At 43.9% G+C, this 26,049-nt stretch overlaps 2 protein-coding genes across 2 annotated transcripts in view; one reads left to right on the top strand and one right to left on the bottom strand.

Annotated features, from left to right (window-relative positions):
• The window catches only part of LOC140211147 (cullin-associated NEDD8-dissociated protein 1-like), a 52,455-nt gene extending 47,636 nt beyond the window's left edge, over positions 1 to 4,819 (bottom strand). The window contains exons 1-2 of the mRNA XM_072280663.1: positions 4,657 to 4,819; positions 2,250 to 2,393 (exon numbers count right to left, since the gene is read on the bottom strand). Coding sequence (XP_072136764.1) covers positions 2,250 to 2,393; positions 4,657 to 4,724 — 212 coding nt within the window. The 5' untranslated portion in view covers positions 4,725 to 4,819. The remainder of the gene's footprint in view (positions 1 to 2,249; positions 2,394 to 4,656) is intronic.
• A 6,838-nt stretch (positions 4,820 to 11,657) lies between these two features.
• sec13 (SEC13 homolog, nuclear pore and COPII coat complex component) overlaps positions 11,658 to 26,049 on the top strand; it is a 54,615-nt gene continuing 40,223 nt past the window's right edge. Inside the window, exons 1-2 of the mRNA XM_072280665.1 lie at positions 11,658 to 11,727; positions 21,729 to 21,773. Of these exons, the coding sequence (XP_072136766.1) occupies positions 11,725 to 11,727; positions 21,729 to 21,773 (48 nt within the window). The 5' untranslated portion in view covers positions 11,658 to 11,724. The remainder of the gene's footprint in view (positions 11,728 to 21,728; positions 21,774 to 26,049) is intronic.

Genomic DNA, 26,049 nt, shown 5'->3' on the forward strand with positions numbered 1-26,049 from the left:
CTATACATATCCAAGGATCCATGAAGTGGTTAAGAAGGCAAAGGAGTACTTGCTTTCTTCCACATAACATAAAGATTAGAGAGGACGTGCTACAACTATGTAACACATAGTCTGGATGAAAGGTCTCAGCCCAAAACTGTTTATTCCCCTCCAGCAGTTTGTGCTTGTTGCTCTAAATTTCCAGCATCAGCAGAATCTCGTGTTTATGTGAAACATCAGTTACGCCACAGCTGGAAAACTGTGCAGTGCACTTTGCCATACTATAGGAAGCATAAAGCTGCACTTGAGTGTCCAGAGGTAATTCACAAGGGCATTGCTTGTGATGTAGCATTTCAGCCATGTGTAGTATTTGGCAGGGCTGCACCTGTTTTCCTTGGAGCGAAGGAGACAGATGACCCAAGGTGCACAAAATAGTGAAGGGCACAGATATGGTAGAGAATGAGAACTGACCCACTTAGGCGAGTTCAGGACAGAAGATTAAAGTTTAAGGTAAGGGGCAAGATATTTGAAGGGATCTAAGGAGGACTATTTCACTCACAGGGTAGTTGAAAACTGAAACTTTCTGCCTGACAGTGACAGAACTGACCCTCAACACTAAAGTGAAATTCAAATGAAAACTGTAAACACTGGAAATCAACAATAAGAACAGGGTCTATTTTATATATATTTTAACTTTACCAATGAAATCATCATGGCCTACTTATCTCAGCTTGGGAAAAAGCACAGGAATATGAGATTAAGGCAGAGGGTCAGTTACAATTATAATGAATACTGGAGCAGGCTCAAAGGGCTACATGTACTACAGGGTCCTCATTCATCTTCATCGGCAAGTCCTGTGGTCAATAATGAAGATCGAAGCCCAAAAGTTGATCAAAAGTCTGGAACACTGGGTCTGCAAGTCCACTGGGGAAGTCAAAGCCCAACGTTTGTGAATCCAAGAGTCTGCTGGAGGAGGCCGAGGACAGCTTTCTGGGGTTGAAGGACTGTGTGGGTGGGTGGGAGGAGCAGAACTTGTTGTGCTAGTGTTGTTGTTGTGTTCTGTGTTGTCCTGCCAAGCATTGTGGGCATGCTATGCCTAAGTATGTGGGCACACTTGCAGGCTGCCCCCAGCACATAGTTAGGATCCGTTGTTGTTAATGCAAACGATGTATTTCAATGTGCGTGTAATAAACAAATGAATCTAAATCCGCTTTTTTGTGTTTAATCAATATTGACATGATTTCACCCTTAACTACAAGAACTGTTCCTCCTCTTCCATTTCCTCTTTCTTGAAAGAGTTAATTTGATTTTAATTCCTTGCCCTAAAGAAGAAGAACCTTAACTCTGAGTGGAGTCATCGGGACGCCGTCGTTGACGGCGTTTTTTTTTTAGCAGGCTTTCTTGTTTTTTACAAGGCCGAGTTGCTAGCTCAACGCTCAACCCAGCACGGATAGAAAGCATGCAAGGGGGCTGGCTGAATTCGAACTCGGGAGCCTTTGCTCCGAGGTCCGGCGCTGATAACACGACGCCACCAGCCGGCGACTGCCCTAAAGACACATCACAAAAAAGTTATACATGTGCCTTAATTTACTCGTTATTCCTTCTATGTATCTTAGTACAAGTAACACCTTTATCTGTGCCACACATTCTGAGATGCCTTTCTGCTCTATTCTTTTACTTGCACTTTTCTTTTTCCTCTCCCCAGTTAACATACTTGACATTCATTAGTTCTCCTTTCAGCTGCAGCAATGAAAGCAACATTTGACTATGAACCTACTCTCATTTCAGGAGTTACTAATACAATCGTTACCACCTCCAGTCTCAGTCTTCCAGATAAACTGGAAGAGAATAGTAACCGCCTTTGTGCATCAAAATGGAGCCACACTGCCACTTGAACTAACGTAATGGAATCACCAAGGATGGTTACACGCAATGGGGTGAAAAACACACTTGAAATAATATAAAGCAACACATTAAATGCTGGAGGAACTTAGGTAAACATCTATGGAGAGGAATAAACAGTCGACATTTCAGCCAAGACCCTTCATCAGGACATCTGTATGTAGCTCTGGATTTTCAGGATCTGCAGAATTTCTTGTGCTCTTGAAATGATGTAATTCCCTCACGTGCAGTTATACACCAAATCTAAATGCCGAGCCTAAAGATTCAGGACAGCCTAGCGTAACATTTACCCAGAGTCAACCATGTCAAAGATTAACAATAAATGGTTACGGTGCCACGTATGGATGGATTTTGGAATAGTTGCCTACCACTTCACAGCCAGGTTCTGTACTTCTCCATTTTTATCCTCCAGCAGTTTAAGCAGCATCTTCACCACCTTCTTCTCACTGTCATCATCCAACTTGATGGAATCTTTCTGTAACTCGACCATCAGGTCATTGGTGGCCATGAACCTGAAATGCAAAAGCCAGTAAAACACGAGCCAAATATTGCACAGCAGGGGCTGAGATTGGTGAACAAATTTACTTAATCTATGGTGATTTAAAACTCTTAGCAAGAAAGAAATTACCACATACTTATGGAACATTAACACAGATGTGAACCGAAGTCTGGGTCTTTTCGGAAACAGAAGACCCAGGCTCCCCCTCCCCCATTAGAAATTTTGCGGTTAACTGGAAATAATTACGGGTCTCGGCCAAAACCCACTGCATTTAACAGAGAACAATCTTCATTTACAGCAACAATCTGAAATCAGATCTTGCTTGTTTCATCAGCTTGTCAAAACAATTCCAGGGACCCAGCATACATTAGATTTCAAACACGAGAGAATTACACCCCTTCTATTCAGACGACTGAGTTCCTCTGGGTCATGGACACTTACAGATGACCTAGTTGACGATGAGCATCCAGTGAAAGAAATCAGTGTCAAGGGATGGAGAGGGATTTCATGCTGAGTCAATCAGAAGAGTGCATGAACTTCTGATGTACAGAACACAAGCAATCAACTAGCTCAGCATGTATAGTAGGCTGCAGCAATGGCATAGTGCTTAGCATAACACTACTACAGTGCCAGTGACCCAGCTTCAACTCAGACACTGTCTCCCTGTGACTGTGTGGGCTTCCTCCCATATTCTAAAGACATACATGTTAGTATGTTAATTGGCCACATGGGTGTAATTAGGCAGCATGGGCCTGTTACCGCGTTGTATCTCCAAATAAATAAATTATACTTCGGCCATCTCACTGGAAACTAAAGGAAAGCTGAGATTTCCTTGTTGTCTGCAATACAACATTGTTCACTGAGAATAGAAAATCCTCTTCCCTATAATCAAGGGCACTCCAGTTACATCCAGAGTCCTTGGTCAATTGGCAAATCATGAAGTGAAGCAAGTGCTGTTTACCCCTACTGCATTCAACAGCTGCAATGGGTTCATGCATTCAATCTGCCAACCCAAAAGCTGCCAGGACAGCTTTAAAAATCTAATATCAGGAAGTATGGATCAGTGGTATGGTCCGAGTTCCAATTCCCATCTTGGTATCTTAAGTTGCAGTCTGAGCAGTTTGCTTGGAAATTCCAAATGGTATTCAGAACTGCACTGTGAAAAGAACCTCATCTAGGGCGGCATGGCGATGTACTGTAGGATCGGGGTTCAATTCCAGTCACTGTCTGAAAGAGATTTGTACGTTCTTCCCATGACTGTGAGAACTTCCTACCAATGCTCCGATTTCCTCCCACATTTCAAAGATCTACGATTAGAGTTAGTGAGTTGTGGGCAAGAGAAGCGTGGCGACATTTGCAGGCTACCCAACGCAGTCCTCACTGATTTGACACAAATGGCACGTTTTGCTGTGTTACAATGCACCCATGGCAAATAAAGCTAATTTCATCTTATTTCATACTATGGGTTTTCAGAGCATTCTAGGTACTTTTGAAACAGTTCAATGCTGAAAACCCACCATTCAGTTTTCTTGTAGGAAATGTCCGCAAAAGGCAATTTAATAAAATCTCCAGTCTTTATCAGGTGAGATATTAAATTGAGTTCACCATGCCCGTAGAAAGATAACTCTGTAAACAAAAGTAATCTTAAGGTCTCTGCCTGAAACATGGATTCTCAATATTCCTTTCCAGCATTTTGTATGTGTTACTCTGGATTCCAGGCATTTGCAGAATCCCGTGCTTATAACCCTACTACCACAAAGCACTGCTGGAAGAGCAAATAATGTTCCACCTTGGTTAACATTCCTCCTTTAATCCAGTATAGTTAATGCCCAAAGTATTCAACAACAGAACGGCCGCTATATGTAACTCGATTAACACTGACTGGACGGAAAGTAATGAGAATTCCTTGATACCTGAGTTGGGTGAGACTTTAGGACATCTTTATTCCTACATTTTAGTTCAGCACAGAATGGACTGTGACAGCCAAACATCATTAAAGAAAGGCCACCGCTAAAAGCGAAAGTTCCAATGAAATGAAAATGTCCCGGACAACATAATCTCAATAATTTCACCAGAATCTTCTTCCTCCCACGCCACTCCCCACCCCCTGAATTAAGAACCGAGGTCAGCTCCGGAGCCGGGCAGCACGGAGCCAGGCCCGAAGCTGCGCGGCCCCGAAAGTATTGTGGTACCGGGGGCCGGGACCCCGCGCATACACAACACACACAAGGCCGGAGATCCCCCGACCCTGGGCAAGCTGCAGCTGCCGGACTCACCTGAAGTCCTTGTCGCTGGAGGTCATCTTCTCCAGCAGGTTGGAGATGTGGTAGGACACGTTGGTCATGGTGCCGGGTGAAGGGACCGTGACTCGGGGCTCCTGGCGCTGGGCTGTCAGCCGCTCGCGGCTCTGCCATCGGACAAGATGGCGCCCGCTTCGCGCTGACGTCACCCGGGTGAGAAGTCAATCGCGATGCCCCCCTCCCCCGTGGCTGACAGCGGCACCTGCTGGCAGGAAGAGCGAAGTACGGACAAGCAGGAGGCGCAGCGCTGGAAGCTGGAGCAGGACCAGCTACAGTTTGATAGAAGCCAACTGGACGGGCAGCGTCTGTGAAGGCAGAAGGACGGTCAATGTTTCGGAGACCCTATATCTAGACATCTACAGGACTGATGATGATGTTTTAAATATTTTCACTCGTTTGATAGATTGGTCTCTTGACCTCACAATCTACCTGGTTATGATTTGCACTTTATATTGTTGATGCCTCAAAAAGGTTACCCAGGACATGCCCTCTAGTCACTGCTACCATCAAGTAAGAGCTACAGGAGCCTGAGGATGCACACTCAACATTTCAGGGACAGCTTCTTCCCCTCAGCCATGAGATTTCTGAATGGTCAATTAACCCATGTAAATCACCTGTTTTTTCTTTTTTTTAATCTCTCCTTTTACACTACTTATTTAATTTAATTTCATATATATATATATATATATATGAAATTAAATAAAATATATATATATGTTATTGTAGTTTATAACTTTTATTATCATGTATTGTAATGTACTGCTGCTGCAGAACTGCAAATTTCATGACATACACCAGTGATATTAAACCTGATTCTGATCTACTGAGGTACGGTGAAAAGCTTGTCTTGCAATACTGTTCGTACAGTCAGATCATTCACTACACAGTGCATTGTGGTAGAATAACATGTAACAGCTACAGAGAAAGTGTGGTGCAGGAGGACAGTAAGGCGTAAGATTACAATAAGGTAGATTGTGAGGTCAAGAGTCCACTAATCTCACTCAGGAACCATTGAATAATCTTATACCAGTAGGACAGAAGCTGTCCTTGAGCCTGGAGATTTCAGACTTTTCTATCTTCTGCCTGATGGGAGAGGGGAGAAGACGGAATGTCTGGGATGGGGTCTTTGATTATGTTGGCTACTTTACTGAGGCAGTGAGGAACACAGACAGTCCACAGAGGGGAGGCTGGTTTCTGTGATGTGCTGAGCCAGGTCCACAACTCTCTGCAGTTTCTTGTGGTCATGGGTAGAGCAGTTGCTATACCGAGCTGTGACACGTCCAGGTAGGATGCTTTTTATGGTATGTTGATTTAAAAAATTAGTAAGGGTCAATGAGGACATGCCAAATTTCCTTAACCTCCTGAGGAAGTAGAGGCATTGTGAGCTTTCTTGGCTGTGGCATCTATAGAGCCTATTAGTCTGTGCACTCCCAGGAACATGAAGCTCTCAACCACGTCAACCTCAGCACTGTTGATGTAGACAGGACCATGTGCACCAACCCGCTTCCTGAAGTCAATGACCAGCTCATTAGTTTTGCTGACATTGATGGAGAATTTGTTGTCATGGCACCATGCTACTAAGCTCTCTACCTCCTTCCTGAACCCTGGCTGATCATTATTCATGGCCCACCACAGTGGTATCACCTGCAAACGTGTAGATGGGGTTAGAGAAAACCCTGCCCACGCCAACCCGAGCGTACTGGGAAGACTGATGACACAACCTGATGGAGCATCAGTGTTTAGAATAATTGTGGTGGAGTTGTTGCTGCCCATCCTTACAGATTAGTTAGTCAGGAAGTTGAGAATCCATTCGAAGAGGGAGGTGGTTGCCTCCCAGTAGCCGGAGTTGGTGATGACTTTGCTTGGAATTAGGGTATTGTAGTCAATAAGCAATAGTAGGTGAGGACCATAGGTTGTTTGTAGGCCCTTAAAACAGACATGTTGTGTGCCAATGACGGCTACTTTTCCTATATTGTAATATTGATTGCACTTCAAAATGTACTTCAGTATACAGAATCTTAGGCTGAGCTGATGATGTGAAAGACACTCGATTCATGCGCGCCTTTGATGATCTCAGCGAGGGCAGTGCTCCCTCAGTCCCTCACTGAAGTTTTAACATGTGCTACAGGTTTGGTGTTGGGTGTTGTATCCACAAGGCGTGGGTGCTACTACTGACTTACAGTTGGGTGCATGTTGTAGAGCAATTCGTATAGAGCAGGTTAGGCAGAATCCGAGGTGGGGGAGGAATAATGAACAATATCGATCTAAAATGGTGACAATTCCTTCCCCCACCCCACCACACACACAGATACCGCTCAGCCCATTGAATTCCTCCAGCAGATAGCATTTTCCCCAAATTTCAGCATCTTCCATCAGCAATTCACACATATTTAGTTAATCACAGTGAAGCAACGTGTTAGAATGTTAGTCATACAGCACAGAGACAGACCTTTGTCTCTCCAAGTTCGTGCTCACCTTCAACTGCCCATTTACACTAATCCAATACTGGTCCTGTTTTATTCTCATCATGTTTCCATCAATTGCCTCAGATTCTGCCACTCACCTATGCCTTTGGGGCAACTAAAAGTGGCCAGTTGATTTACCAACCCACCAATCTTAGGGATGTGGGAGAAATCCAGAGAGAATGTGTAAACTCCACAAAAACAGCGTTGGAGGTCAGGATCAAACCCAAGTCTCTAGAGTTATTAGGAAGCAGTTCTACTAACTAACCAATGGTTTTGTCCATTTCTGACTGTACGGGGTCTTTCTTTTTTGTTAAATTTAAAATGGCTTCTTTGTTATGTTATACTGGGGAATGCTGAGAAAGTCTGTAACTAGACATTTGCTTGGGTCATTATAGACAGCAGGGTGCTGTTAGCCAATGGGTGGTCATGTATCATTTTGTTTTCGGATGATAATGCTGTCTCATATGACTGGGGACGGGGTTTTGACGGGGAGGACGGTGGACGGAGTTTTTGGCAGGGAGTCGGAGGAGAGACGAGGAGGACGGCGGATGGGGGTTTTTGACGGGGAGTCGGAGGAGAGACGGGGAGGACGGTGGATGGGGTTTTTGGCGGGGAGTCGGAGGAGAGACGAGGAGGACGGCGGACGGGGTTTTGTGGGGGAGTCGGAGGAGAGACGGGGAGGACGGTGGATGGGGTTTTTGGCGGGGAGTCGGAGGAGAGACGAAGAGGACCGAGGATGTGCGGGGGTTTTTGGCGGGGAGTCAGAGGAGAGATGGGGAGTCGGAGGAGAGACGGAGAGGACGGCGGACGTGCGGGGGTTTTTGGCGGGGAGTCGGAGGAGAGATGGGGAGTCGGAGGAGAGACGGAGAGGACGGTGGATGGGGTTTTGACAGGGAGTCGGAGGAGAGATGGGGAGGATGGTGGATGGGGTTTTGGTGTGGAGTAGGAGGAGAGACGAGGAGGACAGTGGACGGGGGTTTTGTCGGGGAGTTGGAAGAGAGACAGAGAGGACCGCGGACGTGCGGGGGTTTTTTGGGGGGAGTCGGAGGAGAGATGGGGAGGACGGCGGACGTGCGGGGGCTTTTGACGGTGAGTCGGAGGAGAGACGGGGAGGACGGTGGACGGGTTTTTGGGGGGAGTCGGAGGAGAGACAGGGAGTCGGAGTAGAGACGAGGAGTGGGTGGAGAGATGGGGAGTCGGAGGAGAGACGGGGAGGACGGTGGACGGGGTTTTGGCGTGGAGTAGGAGGAGAGACGAGGAGGACAGTGGACGGGGGTTTTGTCGGGGAGTCGGTGGAGAGACAGGGAGTCGGAGTAGAGACGAGGAGTGGGTGGAGAGATGGGGAGTCGGAGGAGAGACGGGGAGGACGACGGACATGCGGGGGCTTTTGACGGGGAGTTGGAGGAGAGACAGGGAGTCGGAGGAGAGAGGGGGAGGACGGTGGAGAGATGGGGAGTCGGAGGAGAGACGGGGAGTCAGAGGAGAGACGGGGAGGACGGTGGACGGGGTTTTGGCGTGGAGTAGGAGGAGAGACGAGGAGGACAGTGGACGGGGGTTTTGTCGGGGAGTCGGTGGAGAGACAGGGAGTCGGAGTAGAGACGAGGAGTGGGAGGAGAGACGGGGAGTCGGTGGAGAGATGGGGAGTCGGAGGAGAGACGGAGAGGACGGTGGATGTGCGGGGGTTTTTTGGGGGGAGTCAGAGGAGAGACGGGGAGGACAGCTGACGTGCGGGGGCTTTTGACGGGGAGTCGGAGGAGAGACGGGGAGGACGGTGGAGAGACGGGGAGGATGGAGGGGAGATGGGGAGTCGGAGGAGAGATGGGGAGTCGGAGGAGAGATGGGGAGACGGAGGAGAGATGGGGAGGATGGTGGAGAGACGGGGAGTTGGAGGAGAGACAGGGAGTCGGGGGAGAGACGAGGAAGACGGTGGACGTGTGGGGGTTTTTGGGGGAAAGTCAGAGGAGAGACGGGGAGGACGGAGGAGAGACGAGGAGGATGGTGGAGAGACGGGGAGTTGGAGGAGAGACGGGGAGTCGGAGGAGAGACGGGGAGGACGGAGGAGAGACGGGTAGTCGGAGGGGACATGGGGAGGACGGCGGACATGTGGAAAGCCTCCGGTCGATCACTCCGGGTGGTCCCGAGCCATGAGTCGACAGGATCCGGGTGGTTGTCAGGAATCGATTGAGCTCCAACGGTTGCGCACGAAGAACTTGGACTTTGATAAGTGTTGGCGCCTTTTTTTCATTACTTCCTTTTCTGTATTGAATTTATATTAATGTCATAGAATTAGCAATATCTATAAAGTGTACTTGTTAAAATTTACTGGGTGTGCTGGCTGACGATTGATGTTTGGGATTGATTCCAGCGGGCACTGACTCCGTGGGAAGCGTTGAGGCGGGTGCTGGGTGGGATTTCCCCTAGACATATACGAGACAATGTAACTGAACGTTACATGACATTTGAAAAGCCTCAGAAGGCCTAGCCTTAAATACAAATGTGGTGTAAGCACTCATTTCGAGGGAATTAGAATATAAAGCAAGGATTTATTGTTGAGGCTTTGTAAGGCATTGGTCAGGACACACTTGGAGTTTTGAGCTCCTTATCTTTAATATAAAACAGTCCAGTGGAGGAACAGGCCATTCGGCCCACAATGTTGTGCTGAACCAGCTAAAAAGCAAATCAAAAACACCCAAACACTAATCCCTCCTACCTACACCATGTCCATATCCGTCTATCTTCCTTACATCCATGTCCTTATCCAAACATCTCTTAAAGGCCTCTGAAGTATTTGAGTATTTGTTAGGCAGCACATTCCAGGCATCCGCCACTCTCTGAGTGAAAACTTACCTCTCACACCCCCCTTGAACCTACTTCCCCCACCTTAATGCATGCCCTCTGGAATTAAGACATTTCAACCCTGGGAAACAGATACTCTCTGTCCACTCTATCTATGCCTCTCATAATCTTGTCAGCCTCTATCAGATCTCCCTCAGCCTCCGGGTGCTCCAGAGAAAACAACCCAAGTTTATCCAGCCTCTCGTGATTTAAGAAAGGATTTTCTGGCATTGGAGAGAGTCCAGAGAAGGTTGACGAGAGTTATCCTGGGAATAAAGGGTTAACACAAGCAGCATCTAGTGGCTCTGGGCCTGTACTCACTGGAATTTAGAAGAATAAGTATCTTATCGAAACCTATTGAATATTGAAAGGCCTAGTTGGAGTGAATTGGAGAGGATATTTCCTATACTGGGGGAGTCTAGGACCAGAGGGTACAGTCTCAGAATAGAAGAATGTCCATTTAGAACAGAAATGGGAAGGAAACTCTTAAATCAGAAGGTGGTGAATCCATCATCACAGTCGGCTGTGGAGGCCAAGTCACTCGGTACATTTAAAGTGGAGATTGATCGGTTCTTGATTAGTCGGGGCATCAAAGCTTACAGGGAGAAGGCAGAAGAATGGGATTGACAGAGATGATAAATCAGCTATGATGAATTGGCGGAACAGACTCAATGGGTCTATGTTTTATAGTCTTATGGTTTACCTGCGCTATACTTTCTCTGTAGCTGTTACACTTTATTCTGCATTGTTGTTGTTTTATTGTTTTGCCTTGTTTCTTCCCCAATGCACTGTGCAGTATGCAAGACAGACTTTTCACTATACCCCAGTATATGTGACAAGAATAGACCAGTTCCAATTCCACAAGTATGCACCCCAGAACAGTCTGGTGTGACTGACAATAAGGTATCAATACCTCACACAAACATTCACAATACTGGGATAATATCCACACTCGAACCTGCACGAACACAGTCAGTCCGATGTGAATAATGATATGTGGGATATATTTTCACAAAAAAAAGAGTAGTTTGAATGTGGAATGAGGTGCTAGTGGAGGTGTTGGAGGCAGGGACAGTGACAGGTGCAGAGTCAAAATGATGGAGGCACGTACGAAGGTTTAAACTGTGCATCTGCTGAAAGGCAAGATCAGACGGAGGTGGTGCTATAAAAGTGGAAGGAGGCAATTTTAGAGATAGAAAGGTTTGGGGTTTGTGTTTGCGTCATGGCAAGTAACAATATACTGTGTAGCCTTGATTTGGAGAAAGTGAGAGAAGCCGAAAGAGTTGTCAATGAACTAGTGCAGCTAGGCCTTTGATGCTGGTGATGGAGGGAATCAGATTACACTCTTTGAATAACAGGAGAAGTGAAGGGAGTTTAGTCCTGGCGTGTGCTGAAAATGAAGACGACATCCATGGGTGAAGGTATGCCAGAGTGCAGTGGGTTGCTCTGGAGACAAAGGGTTCAGAGTAAAGGTGCATCTGAGACACGCTCGGGGGGTGGGGTTCCTGTGATCAAGCTCCTGGGGCTTCGTGCATGTTCTTAGTGCCCAAGGTGTAGATTGTAAATCTGGGGTTCAGAGTGTGGGGGTGTGTTCTTGGAGTTCAGGGGGCGAACTGTGCTCCTGGGTCTGTAGAGCTGCCCGGAACCTTTGTTCCGTGCCTTCGCGGGAAGCCGGTCAGTTTAGCGCGCGGCGCTGCTTTGGGTCTTGCCACGTCTGACCGGAGCGGCGCCGGGAGCGGGAGTCATGGTGAGGGGTTCCGGACCCGTCTGATTCTCCGGCGGACTGGGTTGGGGTGGCGGTGTGGGGCTGTTGCGTTCGATCAGTGCCCGGGGTTGGGTGGGAGTAGGGGTCGGCACGATATAGGAGGCGGAAGCGAGACCTGGCTCGGGAGTTGGCCTAGACGGTGCCCCGGCCCCGGGCTGGAGTGTGTTGAACATCAGATAGAGGGGCGCCCTTATGGGTGACCCATCTGTTTAAGCATTTGGAGTCCAGTACCACCCCGTGCAGCTGTGGACGCATTACCTTCCTCCACATCTAGTTCACGTCGGTCTCACAACCTGCTCCGTTGTTCATGAACTGTTAGTTCGCGCAATTGATCGGTCGCAAATTTAAAGTTATTTGTCAAATTAGTTTTTTTTGTGTGAGAGATCAAACAGAACGTTCAGTTTCATCCCATGCATACAGATTCTTCGGTGGCAACTTGAAGCCAGGCTATTATAATGAAGTGTTATAAATTCATAGGGCATAGAAAAAACTTACAAGCCATTGAATTCGTACTGATCCTGCACAGACTCTGGTTTTGCTATCGTTGCCATCAATTCCCAGTTAGAATAGGGCAAATTTTCAGCGGTAATTAATGTGCCAACTCTTGGAATTGACTTATGAGAATGTGTACAGTGAAAAGTTTGTCTTGCATACTGTTCATACAGATGAGATCATTACACAATGCATTGAGGTAGAACAACAATGCAGAATGAAGTGTAACAGTTATAGAGAAAATGAAGACTGGGTAAACGATGAGGTGCAAGATCATGATGAGGTAGATTGTGAGTTCAAGAGTCCAACATATCGTACTTGGGACCATGTAATGATCCTGTAACAGCAGGGTAAAGGCTGTCCTTGGGCCTGGTTTATGTGCTTTCAGTCTTTTGTATTTTCTTTCGGATGAAAGAGGAGAGAAGAAACAATGTAGGATCCTTGATTATGCTGGGTGATTTACTGAGGCAGAGGAAGCATAGAGTGGAGACCGGTTTCCATGATATGCTGACTGTGTCCGCATTGCTGCAGTTTCTTGCTGTTGCCATACCAGCTATTAGGCACACAGATATGATGCTTTCTCTGGTTCATCAATAAAAATTGGTAACAAGGAAGTGTGGAGCCAAGTTGTAAGAATGTCTATAGAAATACAGAAACAAAAAGATCTATTAAAGTCGATATGGGTCCGTTGCAAACTGGGATAGGAGAAATAATATCGGTGAATGGCAGAGGAATTCAACAAATGTTTTCTATTCAACACACACAAATTGTCAGAGGAACTCAGCAGGTCAGGCAGCATCTATGGAAAAGAGTACAGTTGACGTTTCGGGCCGAGATCCTCCAGTAGGACTGGGGAAAAAAATGATGAGTAGATTTAAAAGGTGGGGGAGGGGAGAGAGAAACACAGGGTGATGGGTAACACTGGGAGGGATGAAGTGAAGAGCTAGGAAGTTGATCGGTGAAAGAGATACAGGGCTGTAGGAGGGGGAGTCTGATAGAGGACAGATGTTTTCTATTTGTCTCCAAGGAAGCAGATGTATGGAGTCTCTAAAATTTACTGGAATTACTGTAGAGACCTAGAGTGAATGAGGGGCTCAGAGAAATTATCTTTGTTAAACTAATGAATCATTTGGAAAAATGAATGTGCAGCAATTGAGAGGGTCATTCAGTGATGCAGCTAACAGAGCTGCTGCTTCACAGCTCCAGTGGTTCTGACCTCACGTACCGTCTATGCGGAGTTTTCCATGTTCTCGGTGTAAAGGCCAATTTATGCTTGTGCGTCAAATTGACGGCATAGTCGCGTACCCTACGGCGTAGCCTGACATGCACCTCCCCAAAAATGTAACTACGCGTCGCGGTGACGCAGACCGCAATAACTGTGATTGGTCCGCTTGGTAGCATCACATTTCCCCCTACACTGCAATAGCTTCCCATTGGGCTTCTGAAGGGCAGGGAAGGAACTCTGGCTGCAATACTTTCCATAAAGCTTTACAGACCTCCGAAATTATGGAGGACCCTGTGCTTGACGCCAGTTTGTAGCTAGCTGCTACAGCCTGTTGACTTCCACCTGAAGCTAAAACACGAATGGTGATTGCCAGTCTCTGAGTATACTGTGTGTACACTGATGGGAAATAAATTGTTGGAGACAATGAACCAAATCGTCAAAATCGTCAAATCTACCTGCCAACATCTCAAAATATTTGAAATGCATTTCCTCGTCGATGTCTCTCAGTGGCCAGACAGGCACAGAAAATTTACCCTCCTTCAGTTTCAGTCGCCATTGTTTGAAGTTTGAGTTTCTTCGTGTTGAGTTTCAACATGAAGAAACTGAACACAGTGGCATAGAAACCCCACCGCCAACTAGCGTTTTGGCGGTGAATTGCAGAGCGACGCAGACACACCAATGCACAAGTATAAATACTCACAACGACGTAGCCCACTGGCGTAGACTACGGCGTAAGCTAGTACGTACAAGTATAAATCAGCCTTAACTGTGTGAGCTTCCAGTGTTCCGGTTCCCTCCCATTTCCCAAAGACGTGCAGGAGTGTTGGTTAATTTATTGCCATAAGTTACCCCGAATGTGTAGGTAAATGGTGGAGTCTAAGGGCATTTCATCAGAATGGGAATGAAATGAGAGTAGTGTAAACTAGTATTTTTGAGCTGATGGGGTTCTGTGTCTGTGCCATGTGATTCAGTAACTGAAGTATAATTAAATCCCCTGAAGCCAATGACTTGCAACCTAAGTTCTTATTTGTGACTTCTGCTCCCTTCCTTTCCAGTCCTGATGAAGGGTCTCAGCCCAAAACATCCTCCTGCCTGACTTGCAGAGTTCCTCTAGCATTTTGTGTATGTTGATTAAATCTATTATTAATGAAGTTTAACAAGCATTTAAAAATAATAATATGGTTGGGCATAGTTGTCATGGATATGCAGAAGTGAAATCATATTTGAGAATTTATGTTTTGAGTTTGTAGCTAGCGGAATGGGTAAGGGTGAACTAGTCCATTGGGAAGCTCAGGTCAAACGAGATTATTAAACAAGAATTAGAGTTTATGCATTGGGGATAATAAACATTCATGAGGTGAGGGTCAGTTAACAGCATAAATTAGAGAGCAGGAATAAAGGGTTTTGAGTTGGGAGGCTGTGGCTGGTAAGATGCTGCCTGGATCCTCTGGATAACCTGATGAATACGACATATCCAAGTCTGATGATGATGGAAGCTGGGAAGCATTGTGGATTATTAAGAGGATACGGAAGCTTTGGTGGGGGGGGGGGGGAGATATAGACATTCCAGCTAAATGCAAGGACATGGTAGATGAACATAATGTGAAAAATTATGAGGTTATCCCCTTTGCTAAGATAAGTAGAAAGGCTAAGTGTGTTTAAATTGTGATGTTGAAATTATAAAATTACTTGGGTGTTCTTTTATGTAAATCACTGAAAGTGCTCCAGGTACTTCTTGGATTATGAAAAGCGTTTTGTTTCTGAAAAATGCTTCATTAAGTTAATTTTTTCAAATTGGATATGTTTTTCCTTTGGTTTCAATGTAATAAACCTGTCTGTGTTCTAGAGCTGAAGAAGTTCAGCCAAAAAATCCTAAACTTTTAAAATATATCAGTGCAAGTATCGGTAATAATAAATTTTAAATAATCCTATCTTAAACTAGAATTGTGTCCTCTTTTGTGGAAAATATAGCAGATCCTGATGAGTCTTGAGTGGATATGGGGAGAACGTTAGGATGTTTCCTTTTTTTTAAGAACTAGGGGGTCACTGTCAAAAAAGAAGGCTCACCTGTTCAAGTCAGAGATAAGGAAATTTTAAAATTCTTGTTCCAAAGACAGTGAGTCTTTGGAATTGTTTTTGTCGAAGGTCAGAGAAAGCAGAATCACCTTTGAGGGAGATGCTTACTGAGCAAAAGCTGAACGGTTACCATGAGTAGCCAGGATTATGGGATTGAAATTGCAATGAGCTCAGCCCTGATATTAATGATTGGTGGAGGGATCAAGCTGGATATTTCTACTCTTGATTCATATCTTCATATAGTTAGCTGTATTTAAAATACTCCTAATCAAATTAGTTATTTTAAGTATCAACTTTATTTACAATATACACTTACATGTATTGGGAATTTGCTATGGTGCATTGGTCAGGGTGCAACATTCAACCATTATTAAGAATTATGTAAAAATGAAGTTAGAGGTTAAAGGAGGGATGTGGTATAAAATGTGTGTAAATACAGAAATATCAGCATGTGTTTACAGTGTAAGCAGCATTGGAGTGTCTGCAGTGCAGTGACAGGCTAATTAGAATAAGTGATCAGATTAACTGCCTGGGGGAAGAAACTTTTAAGATGACATGAAACTTTTGTTTTAATGGCTTTATTGCGCTTTCCAGAAGGGAGCTTTTGGAAAAGGCAGTTTGCTGGGAGGATAGTGTCTGCAAGATGAGTGGTGTGAGGTGGTCTACTGTTAATTTATACCCTCATGTGGCTTTGCATGTCAAGGTGGCAGTGCAGGAGGTGGGAGGCAGAATTGTTAATGGTCTTCAGGTGGTGGCCGATCTGAACTTGATGACGCAAACAACACTGATCTTGAGGGTTCTTTGGCTTTTGCTAGATGAACAAGGATTAAATCTTTGCAACTCTTTTTCATCTGATGAGCCACTTCATAACAAAATACATTTTCTGCCATGTAGTCTTCATATTGGAATTGTTTTTTAAATTGGCCGATGCTTTCTTGATGTGGAGGAATGCTTCAGAAAACGTCTAGGTAGTGAACTGTTTTGTTGTTGGTGTTATGTTACTGACAGCTTCTGCCTTTTGTGAATTTTGTTGCTGAAGCTCGAACAGATACTCATTTGTGGATTCATTGTCTTGTGATTCTAATGGTTCTTCCACATCACTGGTGTATTTCATTAAACACAGCCTGACAATACCTTCTCAGAGGTCTTTGGGGAAATATTTTGAGGGAAAATTTCTTTCGGATGCTATTTAACACATTCTAAGAGTCATTAATGTCAGTTCTGAGTATCTTGATGTTGTACCTCATCCAAATTTCCTTAATGGTGGGTTTATCATTGAAGTTTATTTGTGAAATGGCATGCTTCATTACATGCTACAAGTAGTAAGCATTGTTTCTAACAAAGTAGTGCAAACACTGGATGTTGAGTAAGATATTCTCCTAAGGCAGGATTTTCCCTTCTTTCATGGCGTTGGTCCATGACATAAAAAAGGTTGGAAACCCTTGTCCTAAGGGGTGGTGTTTTGGCTATAAAGGCTGAGCTGGGATCCACATATTCTGTTGCATTGTGTGCAAGAGTAACCAGTCTTCTCCTCCTTTAGTTGCCCTTCATAAAACCCAGCACAATGGATCCTGAGCTCATCCAGACCTAACAGTCCTGCCCCCTTCACCACTTGCTAATTGCCACACGACTTGATCTGGGAGGTTAGGGTGAACTCCTTTAATGCAGGGTACCTGTGCATGAATTTATTTAACGTGAAGTGGCTGATGCATTGGCAGAATGGGGTCAGGCATCAGTGGTATGGAATACAAGATGACTGAGACCTTTCACTGCTGCAGCCTTATTGCCTCACGCCGGCCCCCTAGGCCTGAGTCGACGTAGTTGTAGTAGCCTTATTGCCATTGTGACGTCTTTGTCTTCAGCCAGCTCCACCATTGAGGTCTTGGTTGGATTACTCTGTCTGGAACCTCACCGACATGGGTGACCCTACCAGGAGTTAAGTGCCAAATAGCTAAACTCCAGACAGCGTGGGTCTCGGGACTTCACAAGCCTCTGCACCATGACAAGGTGATGATCCTCAGAGAGGTGTTCTTAACAGTAGCACCATGGTCCAAGGGTTGTATTAATGAAGTGATACTAAAGGGCGAAAATGCTGCCCTGATGTCATTGGCTTTGTTCTCAACATTAATCACATACCAAGGAGCGCTCTTGACAATGAGCAAGGCTCAGTGGTCTTGGTTATTGGTTTAAGTGTTTTTTGATTACAGGAGAGAAAAATAGCATGCTTATATGTATAATGCAATGTTCCTTCTCATGCTGCTGCAAATAAAATTTTTATTGTTCTTGCGCATATGACAGAAAACTTGGCTTTAATGACAATGTTGCAAGAGCAGCAACGACGTCCAAGCTTTATTGTTTGACTGCCAGACCACTAGACGAATGGCCATTGAGTATCCCTATGAAGTCCTCGGATTCTCTGACTGATAGATGAAGAGATTGATAGTCACACTCACCATTGCCTCCAAGGAGAAGAGCATGGCAGCCTTTGGCTGTTTCACTCCTGGAGCAGTTACCTCTTCTGTTGAAAAGAATGCGTGTGATGGCATCCTCTTCTAATAGAGGCTCATTTGCACCACGTTAAACATTTGATCAGGAGAGTAACAACTTCCTTGATTCATTTAGCATCTAGGGAAAATATTTTTCCATCACAATATCTGCTCTTGTGGAAGGTGAACATAATGCAGATGTGCAAACTCTTTGAAGCAATCATACCAGCCATAGCTCCCTTGAATAAATTGGATATTCAGAAAATCCATCACACCACGTCACCTTACACTCTCCCACCCCATCACATTCAGTTCACACTTTCTGTAACAACGTTGTGTTTCCTGGATCATCTTCAAATTTCAGAGGCATGTTCCCTTGAGTCCAATTTAAGCACACTTTTACACTGTTTGTTGTTTTCTGCATTATGACGCCTCTAGCAGTAACATTTTGGGCACTATTATTTCGTCTGTATTGTTAATGATTGTTTGCCCTGTTGATGCTGTGAAACTTATAACTGGTTGTTGCCTCAAAAATTCACCTTTTTTACATCTATTAATTACTTGTACTTTAACAACTTCTTGTTGATATAGCCAGGGTGGGAGTGGGGATAAGCTCCCTCTACCTGTTAAATGTTTCCAATGGTGTGCTTCTCAAATAACCTCTGACAACCAAGTCCAACTCCTGGGTTTCATGTGTGACTTAGCTATTAAGTGTGGCTGAACCATTTCTACAAACAGGAAAAAGGGTAAAGGTGGATTACTGGCACTTTAAAACCAGTTGCTTTGGGCAGATGTGACTTTCAGCCGTGGTTGGCTGCTCATCTAAGAGAAGGAAAACTCTGATCTCAAATTCCACTGCCTTGTGGCTGTACCCATGTGTGGGAAAAGCTTCAGGAGTAAACCCGGAGAAAAAATCTGGAACTGGAGTCCCTAAGGCAGTCCTACGTTAAATTCAACCCTAATAGACAACTCCTGCGACGCTGCTGGTGCCAAACTGTATCACTCTCTGCTGATGGAGCTTGCTGTATGGGCAGCAGCTTGCCCTCCGTAATGTACTTACGGACATGTACTTATCATCACTTCGGTGATGATATCTGTTATCTGTCAACATCTGTCAACGGGGGACCGTGCACAATTCTGATTTGATGGAGACAGATGTGAGAGCACGGAGGAACATCTGGAAAACTTCTGAAATATTGCTTCGCTGCCGCTGTTACTGTGTGGTAACTGGAATCTCCGGAGCTGAAGGCCCCGAAATCCTCGGCTTTGTGTGTTTCAGCGGCCGGGGAGAGGTCGAAGGCACTCGGCAGAGGATGGCGCTTGGGAGGCTGTATCGGAGAGGCTGGTTGGAAGCTCAAAGTTTTCGGACGGATGGACTCAGTGTTGACTGTGGTCGGCTGCTTCCAAGGTATCGGCAAGTTGACGGTGCCTGGAGGTTTATGGCAGGGAGTTTCTCCCTTTTGCTTCCTGCAATCCTCTCGGGAGTCAATTGACTGGAGACTTTGAGGCTTTTTTTTTACTGTGCCCATGGTCTGTTCTTCATCAAATTATGGTATTGCTTTGCACTGCTGTAACTATATGTTATAATTATGTGGTTCTGTCAGTGTTAGTCTTTGGTCTGTCCTGTTTTCTGTGATATCACTCCGGAGAAACGTTGTATCATTTCATGCATATATGCATTTCTAAATGACAATAAAAAAGGACTGAGTGTTCTCATAATCTAATTACTGCACTGGCTTGTGTATCATGTAGACCCTGACCAATGGAGGACTTCAATTACTTCCAGAAAAGCAGTAATGCTTATTTCTTATGATTTCTGGAAGAGATTCATCCTCAGAGCTGCTGAAGTATTTCTGAGCCTTCACAAAGGATGCATGGAATAAATTGTAATGAATTCTGATAATGTCTGTACTGCAATCTCAGTAGAGACACAATGACGTGGGAGAAGTATGAATGTATTATGGGTGGGAATTGGTGCACTTTTTGTTACAGTGAGAAAAGTCATGAAAAAATCACGAATTAAATTTCCATCAGTCAAGGGACACCTGCGTGCAGTTAGGAATTTGGCCTTTATTGCAAGAGGATTTGAGTCCAAGAGTGGAGATGTTTAGCTCTGATTATGTAGACTCTAGCAATTTTCTACAAGTGTACCATGAAGAGCATTCTAACTGGTTGTATCACTGTCTGGTATGAAAGGGCCGTCACACAGGATTGGAAAAAGCTGCAGAGGGTGGAAACTTAGCCAGCTCCATCACTGGCCGCCCCAGAACAGTTTCAGAAGTGTTGCCTCAAAAAGGTGGCATCCATCAGGAAAGATCCCATCACCCAGCCCAGGACATGCCCCCTTCTCATAACTACCATCACAGAGGAGGTACAAGACCCTGAAGACACAGACTCAATGTTTTAAAAAGAGTTTCTTCCCCACCTCCATCAGATTTCAGAACAGACAATGAACCCATGAACACAACCTCACTATTTTTGCTCTTATTTTGCACTATTTATTTGATATTTTTATATACTAAATATTTCTTATTGTAATTTACGGTATATTTTCTGTATTGCACTATACTGCTGCCACTCAATAACAAATCTCACGACATATATCAGTGATAATAAACCTGGTTCTTATTCTCTGAGCAAGCATACATATGGAATGTTATATAGAAATCTGTTCTCCTTATTTAAGCAATAATAGAGTTCTGAAGAAGGGAGTGCGTTGGAGATTAATTATTGTGGTGGAAAGTTTATGGTGTGAGCAGGTTAAGCAGACTAAGCCTGTACTGTCACACATTTAGAAGAATGAGAAGTGATCTCATTGAAAAGTTTGACATGGCAGATGTGGGTTGTAAGGCTGATATTGACAACAAGACTGCAGATGCTGGAATCTGGAGCAACAAGCAGTTTGGAAGAACTCAACAGGTTGAGCAGCATCCGTAGAAGGAAAGGGGTTGTCAAAGTTTTGAGTCAAAACCCTGCATCAGGACTCAAAACATTTAATGATTCCTGACCTCCCATAGATGCTTCTCGGACCACTAAATTGTTTGTTGCCAGTGTTGATGTTGGCCTGGCTGGTTTGCCTAGGATGAGATTTGCAGTTTCAGATGCAGGGATTGGTCATTCAAGGCAGAGATTAGAAGAAATTTCTTCATCCAGAAGATAGTGAATCTTGCAAATTCTGCACCCTTACTGGTGATGCACACTTCAATGAAAGGAACAAAACAAAAGTTAATGAATTTGTATTTTTTGGGGAGAATAGTTTTGAAGAGATATTAGTAAACCTTATTTTGTGGACATTTGCATTGCAGCTAGCTTCAAAAATCTACTGTGGTTGGGGGAGGGGCTACCACCATGAGGACCTAGGTTCAGATTGCTTAGATTTGGTAAACCAATAAGCTTCTTGTATGGATCATAAAGATTGCATGTGAACTAATGTACATATTAGGGAAATTATGTGGTTATTGTGATGATCTACTTGAAAATTCAGTATAGTTCTAGCCTAAAGAACATGATGTCCCTGGCATGCAGCCTAAAGGTCATGTTGATGTATTACAGTCCTCTTGAAAATGAGTCCTGAGGCACATTTCTGGCATTAATTGATAATGCCACTGGGTACTTGGTATGAGAATGGCTAAAATTATCTGAAGTAGACACATTTTTAAGCACCGTCAGATTCTCTTAATCTGCCTTGTTATTGTTATTTACAGGTTTCCGTGATCAACACAGTGGATACGTCCCATGAGGATATGATTGTAAGTGGATCGCTCATTCATATTAAATAAACTCCCAAAGTACAGAAACTTCCTTAATTACTACTACCAAAAGCATTCAATGATTGATTAAATTTAGGGAGAATGTAGTTTATTTTTTAAAATGAAATTCCTATCCTGATTTATTTGCATTTGAATGTTTGAATTTGAAGAGTAGGAATGGAGGATAGCATTGGGCTGGGTTATTGGAATCATAAAAAAAATTACAGAACATGGAATGGACAAATCATGTTTCCCCAAAATTGCTGGTCCCTTGCCCCATGAATGCTTCACTGTGGCTGAGTGCAGCAGAAGGGCAGTCTCAGTGAAAACGGAGCTGCACTCAATGTCTTTTTCAGCAAGTGATGCTCCACCCCAAACACACCCGCTATGCCATAATGAATAATGCCTTGCAATGATTGATGACACTGTAATCTATTTGGGTTTTCCATGACCTTTGCTCGCAGACTGTAATGTGTACATTAGTGCTTGTTCAATTGATAAATGAAGATTTGATAGTCTGATTTTCTGTATAGTACCTTGACCCTATTTGTACAGTAGGTATTCAGGCTCCCTCAGCAAAAACCTCAGAATAACTATCACTTAACAATTCAAATATCAACATTAGATCTTTAGTTTCAGTTTTTTTTCCTCTGTAAATTGTGATCAGAAGTCGGGAACAAGAAGGAAGTTCCCTGTCCATTACCATTTCTTACTCACCTATATCTAAATCTCCATCTCCTTTGTTAAATAGGGGAAAGGCATTGATGTGGATTCTGGTAATAAGTATAGACATTAAGTGTATAAATCCACTGAGAGAGTTGGGCTGTTGTATCTTACAGGCGTTAGCTTCATCATTGCAGTTTAATGAACTACTCATTTTTCTGTTTGAACTTCGCACAGTTACACCCATGTCATGAATACTTTAGGATAATTGCCCTAAGGTGTCCTTTAAATGAACCATCTGCATGACAGGCACTGCTTACAACTTCCCAATAGAGAATTCTGAGAATTTGTGGCTGAGAACTCTGTTCCCTTGTGGCTAGGACTGAGATATCAAGGGAAAGTATGGAGAGATGAGAGAGAAGGTCTTGTTTCTATACAGCAGGCTCATTTATCCCCAATCTCCATAGCGATTATTCCTAGCAGCAGGGTATCAACTGCATATCCTCAGCACAGCAATGCAATTTCTCATTTCTTTGCATCACAATATAGAATCCCATTTTACAAGAGGAAATCGATAAAGTAATTATTTTGTTTTGTTCTGCCAGCAAGGTGATCTCACTCAGAGCAGTGTGACAACAGGGGAAATAAGGTGGTCACTGATTAATTTAATATTGGAAAAGTAATTGGAAAGAGGCAGAGAGAAAGGGATGCAGAGAGAGAATTATAATAATGCTATCTAATATTGAGTGGTTCAAAGTGAATATATCCAGTGTAACCCACACATAAATTGCAAAGGGAACCCCAGCAAATATGTCCAGTTATTTGCTCATTTCTGCAAGATGTATAATAGTGATTGAAGGCCTTGGGTAAGTTACAATATAGAACTAATTGAATATCTTTGCAATCGTGTGTCTGTAAAGGATACTGGAATCCTTGGCAAGAAGTTGCAGGTTCTAATCAATTAGATCATTATTTGATTTTAATACTTACCTTTGCCATGAGAATTTTATTTAGCCATGTATAGGAAGATATTTGCTCCACTCTAACTTTTTCAGCCCTCTGATTTTTTAAAGCATTAACATTTGGACACATTTTCTGACTTGTTCATTGGGATGTGGCTTGCAAGATTGGCAAAAGTTGTTGGTAAAATATTGAGTAACTTTCTGGGCCATTTCAGAAGGTTTAGAGTCTGATGGAGAGCACTCGGTAACCACACTCCATACACGCACAAGTATACGCTTGTTTGTTTTCTTTTTTCTTTCTCTCTCTCTCTCTCTCTCTCTCTCTCTCACACTCACTCTCACACACACACACACACACACACACACACACACACACACACACACACACACACACACAAACATTGCCTTGTCATTTTTCTGCCATTGTGTTGAGTGTGTGCACGTCAATGTCTCCCACCCCCATCCCCCTCCCCGGTATATTTTCATAATGGGCCGGCTTTATAGTGCGTCGGTGTGGATACTGTGTGATTGCACCCAGGTACAAGTCCACGACACAAAATATTACGGTACACAATAGGCAAGTAAATGATTACACTTTATAATGATTTCTCGGTGATGGGTTAGTAGAAACAAATAAAATTAAAGGTGCCAAATCAATAAATTTTATCAGTTCTGTGCACAATAATTTGTTGGAGCTCACAAAATGGGGTATCCGTTCCTCCCCTTGATCTCTTCCGAACTCCGTCGACCCTCGGCTGGGATCACTCCCGGTGATCTACCAGAGCGCTCGACTCACATCCGACCTCTTCGCTTCTCCTCCACCAAAAGCCTGCGCTTCTCCTCCGGTTCCTGCACATACAGATAGAATAACATGACTTCCATTGGTTAGCAAATGAATACAAGTCCCATTATCACTAATTATAACCCAAACATGCTGCTACAGAGAACCCCTTACTCAGCAGTTAACAGTACAGAGAAGCCATTTTGTCAGCCTTAACAATTAACATTACGATGAGTATCACTGAGAACCCTACACGTAGAATGATGGCTGCATGGAACACGCTGCCAGGGGTGGTGGCAGAGGCGGATACGTTGTGGACGTTTAAAAGACTCTCGGGCACATGGATGATAGAGAAATGGAGGGTTATGCTAGACGGAAGGAATAGATTGACCTTAGAGAAGGCTAAAAGGTCAGTACTTCAACATGGGCCAAAGGGCCTGTATTGTGCTGTAATGTTCTATGTTCTGTAAGTCAGAAATTTAAAACGATGGGAATGTTCATCAGATCACAGGGCATTTGTGGGGAGACAATCAGACTTAACATTTTGGGCTGAATTTAAAACAGAAAACTCAGCAGGTTGTGTACTTTTGCTGGAGGCTTGCTGAGATCTCTACACAGATGATGCCTGGCTTGTGGTGTTTATAGCTTTTTCAGTTTTGTTTTACAGATTTTTGACATGGGTGTCGTTTTTTTTATTTTTGATTAACATTTCAGTGCTGTGACCTTTGGCTGATCAGAGATGTCACCTGGCATGAAGAGATCTTTGCCATTCTCAGTATTTTTCTTTATTATTGGCATAATCTTTGTATTGCAGACTTATTTAATTATTTGAATATAGATTCCCCATCTGTTGTGGTGAGACTAAAAGTTCAGGCTGCTGAATAATAGTCTGCCAATTTAATCACAATGCTATATTACTCCTAACAAGAAATTCTGGGAAAGGAAAGGAAAGGACTTGCACTGCATGAACAAGGTTTATATCCATTAGGCTTGACTCTGATATTTTAAAAGATGATGTCAGTTTGCATTTTCATTGGAGGTTGATTATATTTGCTTAATTTTCATAGTGGTAAGACTCTGGATTTATGTTTTTCATTTAATTTCTTTCATTTTATTGAAGCTTCCCTTTGTTTAATGTAGAAAAAAGTCTTTCATCTACCTGCTAACTTCTTTTTACTTTGCCTGCGATTTTCACAACGAAATACTTGTTGTATCTTTCCCTGTGTAAGCCATCCTGAGCCTGGCACAAAACTAAACAAGGAATATTTGTTCATTGGATGAACAAATGAGGTTGGAGGAACAACACTCTCTAGGTAACCTCCAATCTGAGGGCATGGACATCGATTTTCTAACTTCTGGTAATTTCTCCCCCTCCTCTTTTCTCTATTTCTATTCCCCATTCTGTACCCATTCTCTTGTCTCCTGCCCATCACCTCCCTCTGGTGCCCCATGTGCTTCCCTTTTTTCCAATGATACACTGTCTTCTTCATGAAACATAGGAACAGAGGTGGGTCATTCGGCCCATCAATTCTGCTTCACCATTTCATCATGCCCTCTCTTTTGCTTTTAAGCTGTCTTTGACTTCTCTTGTCAACCACAGTTGCTTCACCCTCCCTTCAGAATGCTTCTTCATCTTTGGGATGTATCTATCCTGTTCCTTCCAGAAAATCCAGCCATTGCTGTTTGGCCATCAATCTCGCTAGTCTCCCCTTCCAATCAACTTTGACTAGCTCCTCTCATGCCTCTGTAGTTTCCTTTACTCCACTGGCATACTTATGCATCCGACTTTATCTTCCACTCAAACAGCAAGGTGAGTTCTATTATTTTATGATCACTGTCTCCTACGGGTTCCTTTACCTTAAGCTTCCTA

The sequence above is a fragment of the Mobula birostris genome, chromosome 16 (genome assembly GCF_030028105.1).
Source record: "Mobula birostris isolate sMobBir1 chromosome 16, sMobBir1.hap1, whole genome shotgun sequence".
Taxonomy (NCBI): domain Eukaryota; kingdom Metazoa; phylum Chordata; class Chondrichthyes; order Myliobatiformes; family Myliobatidae; genus Mobula; species Mobula birostris.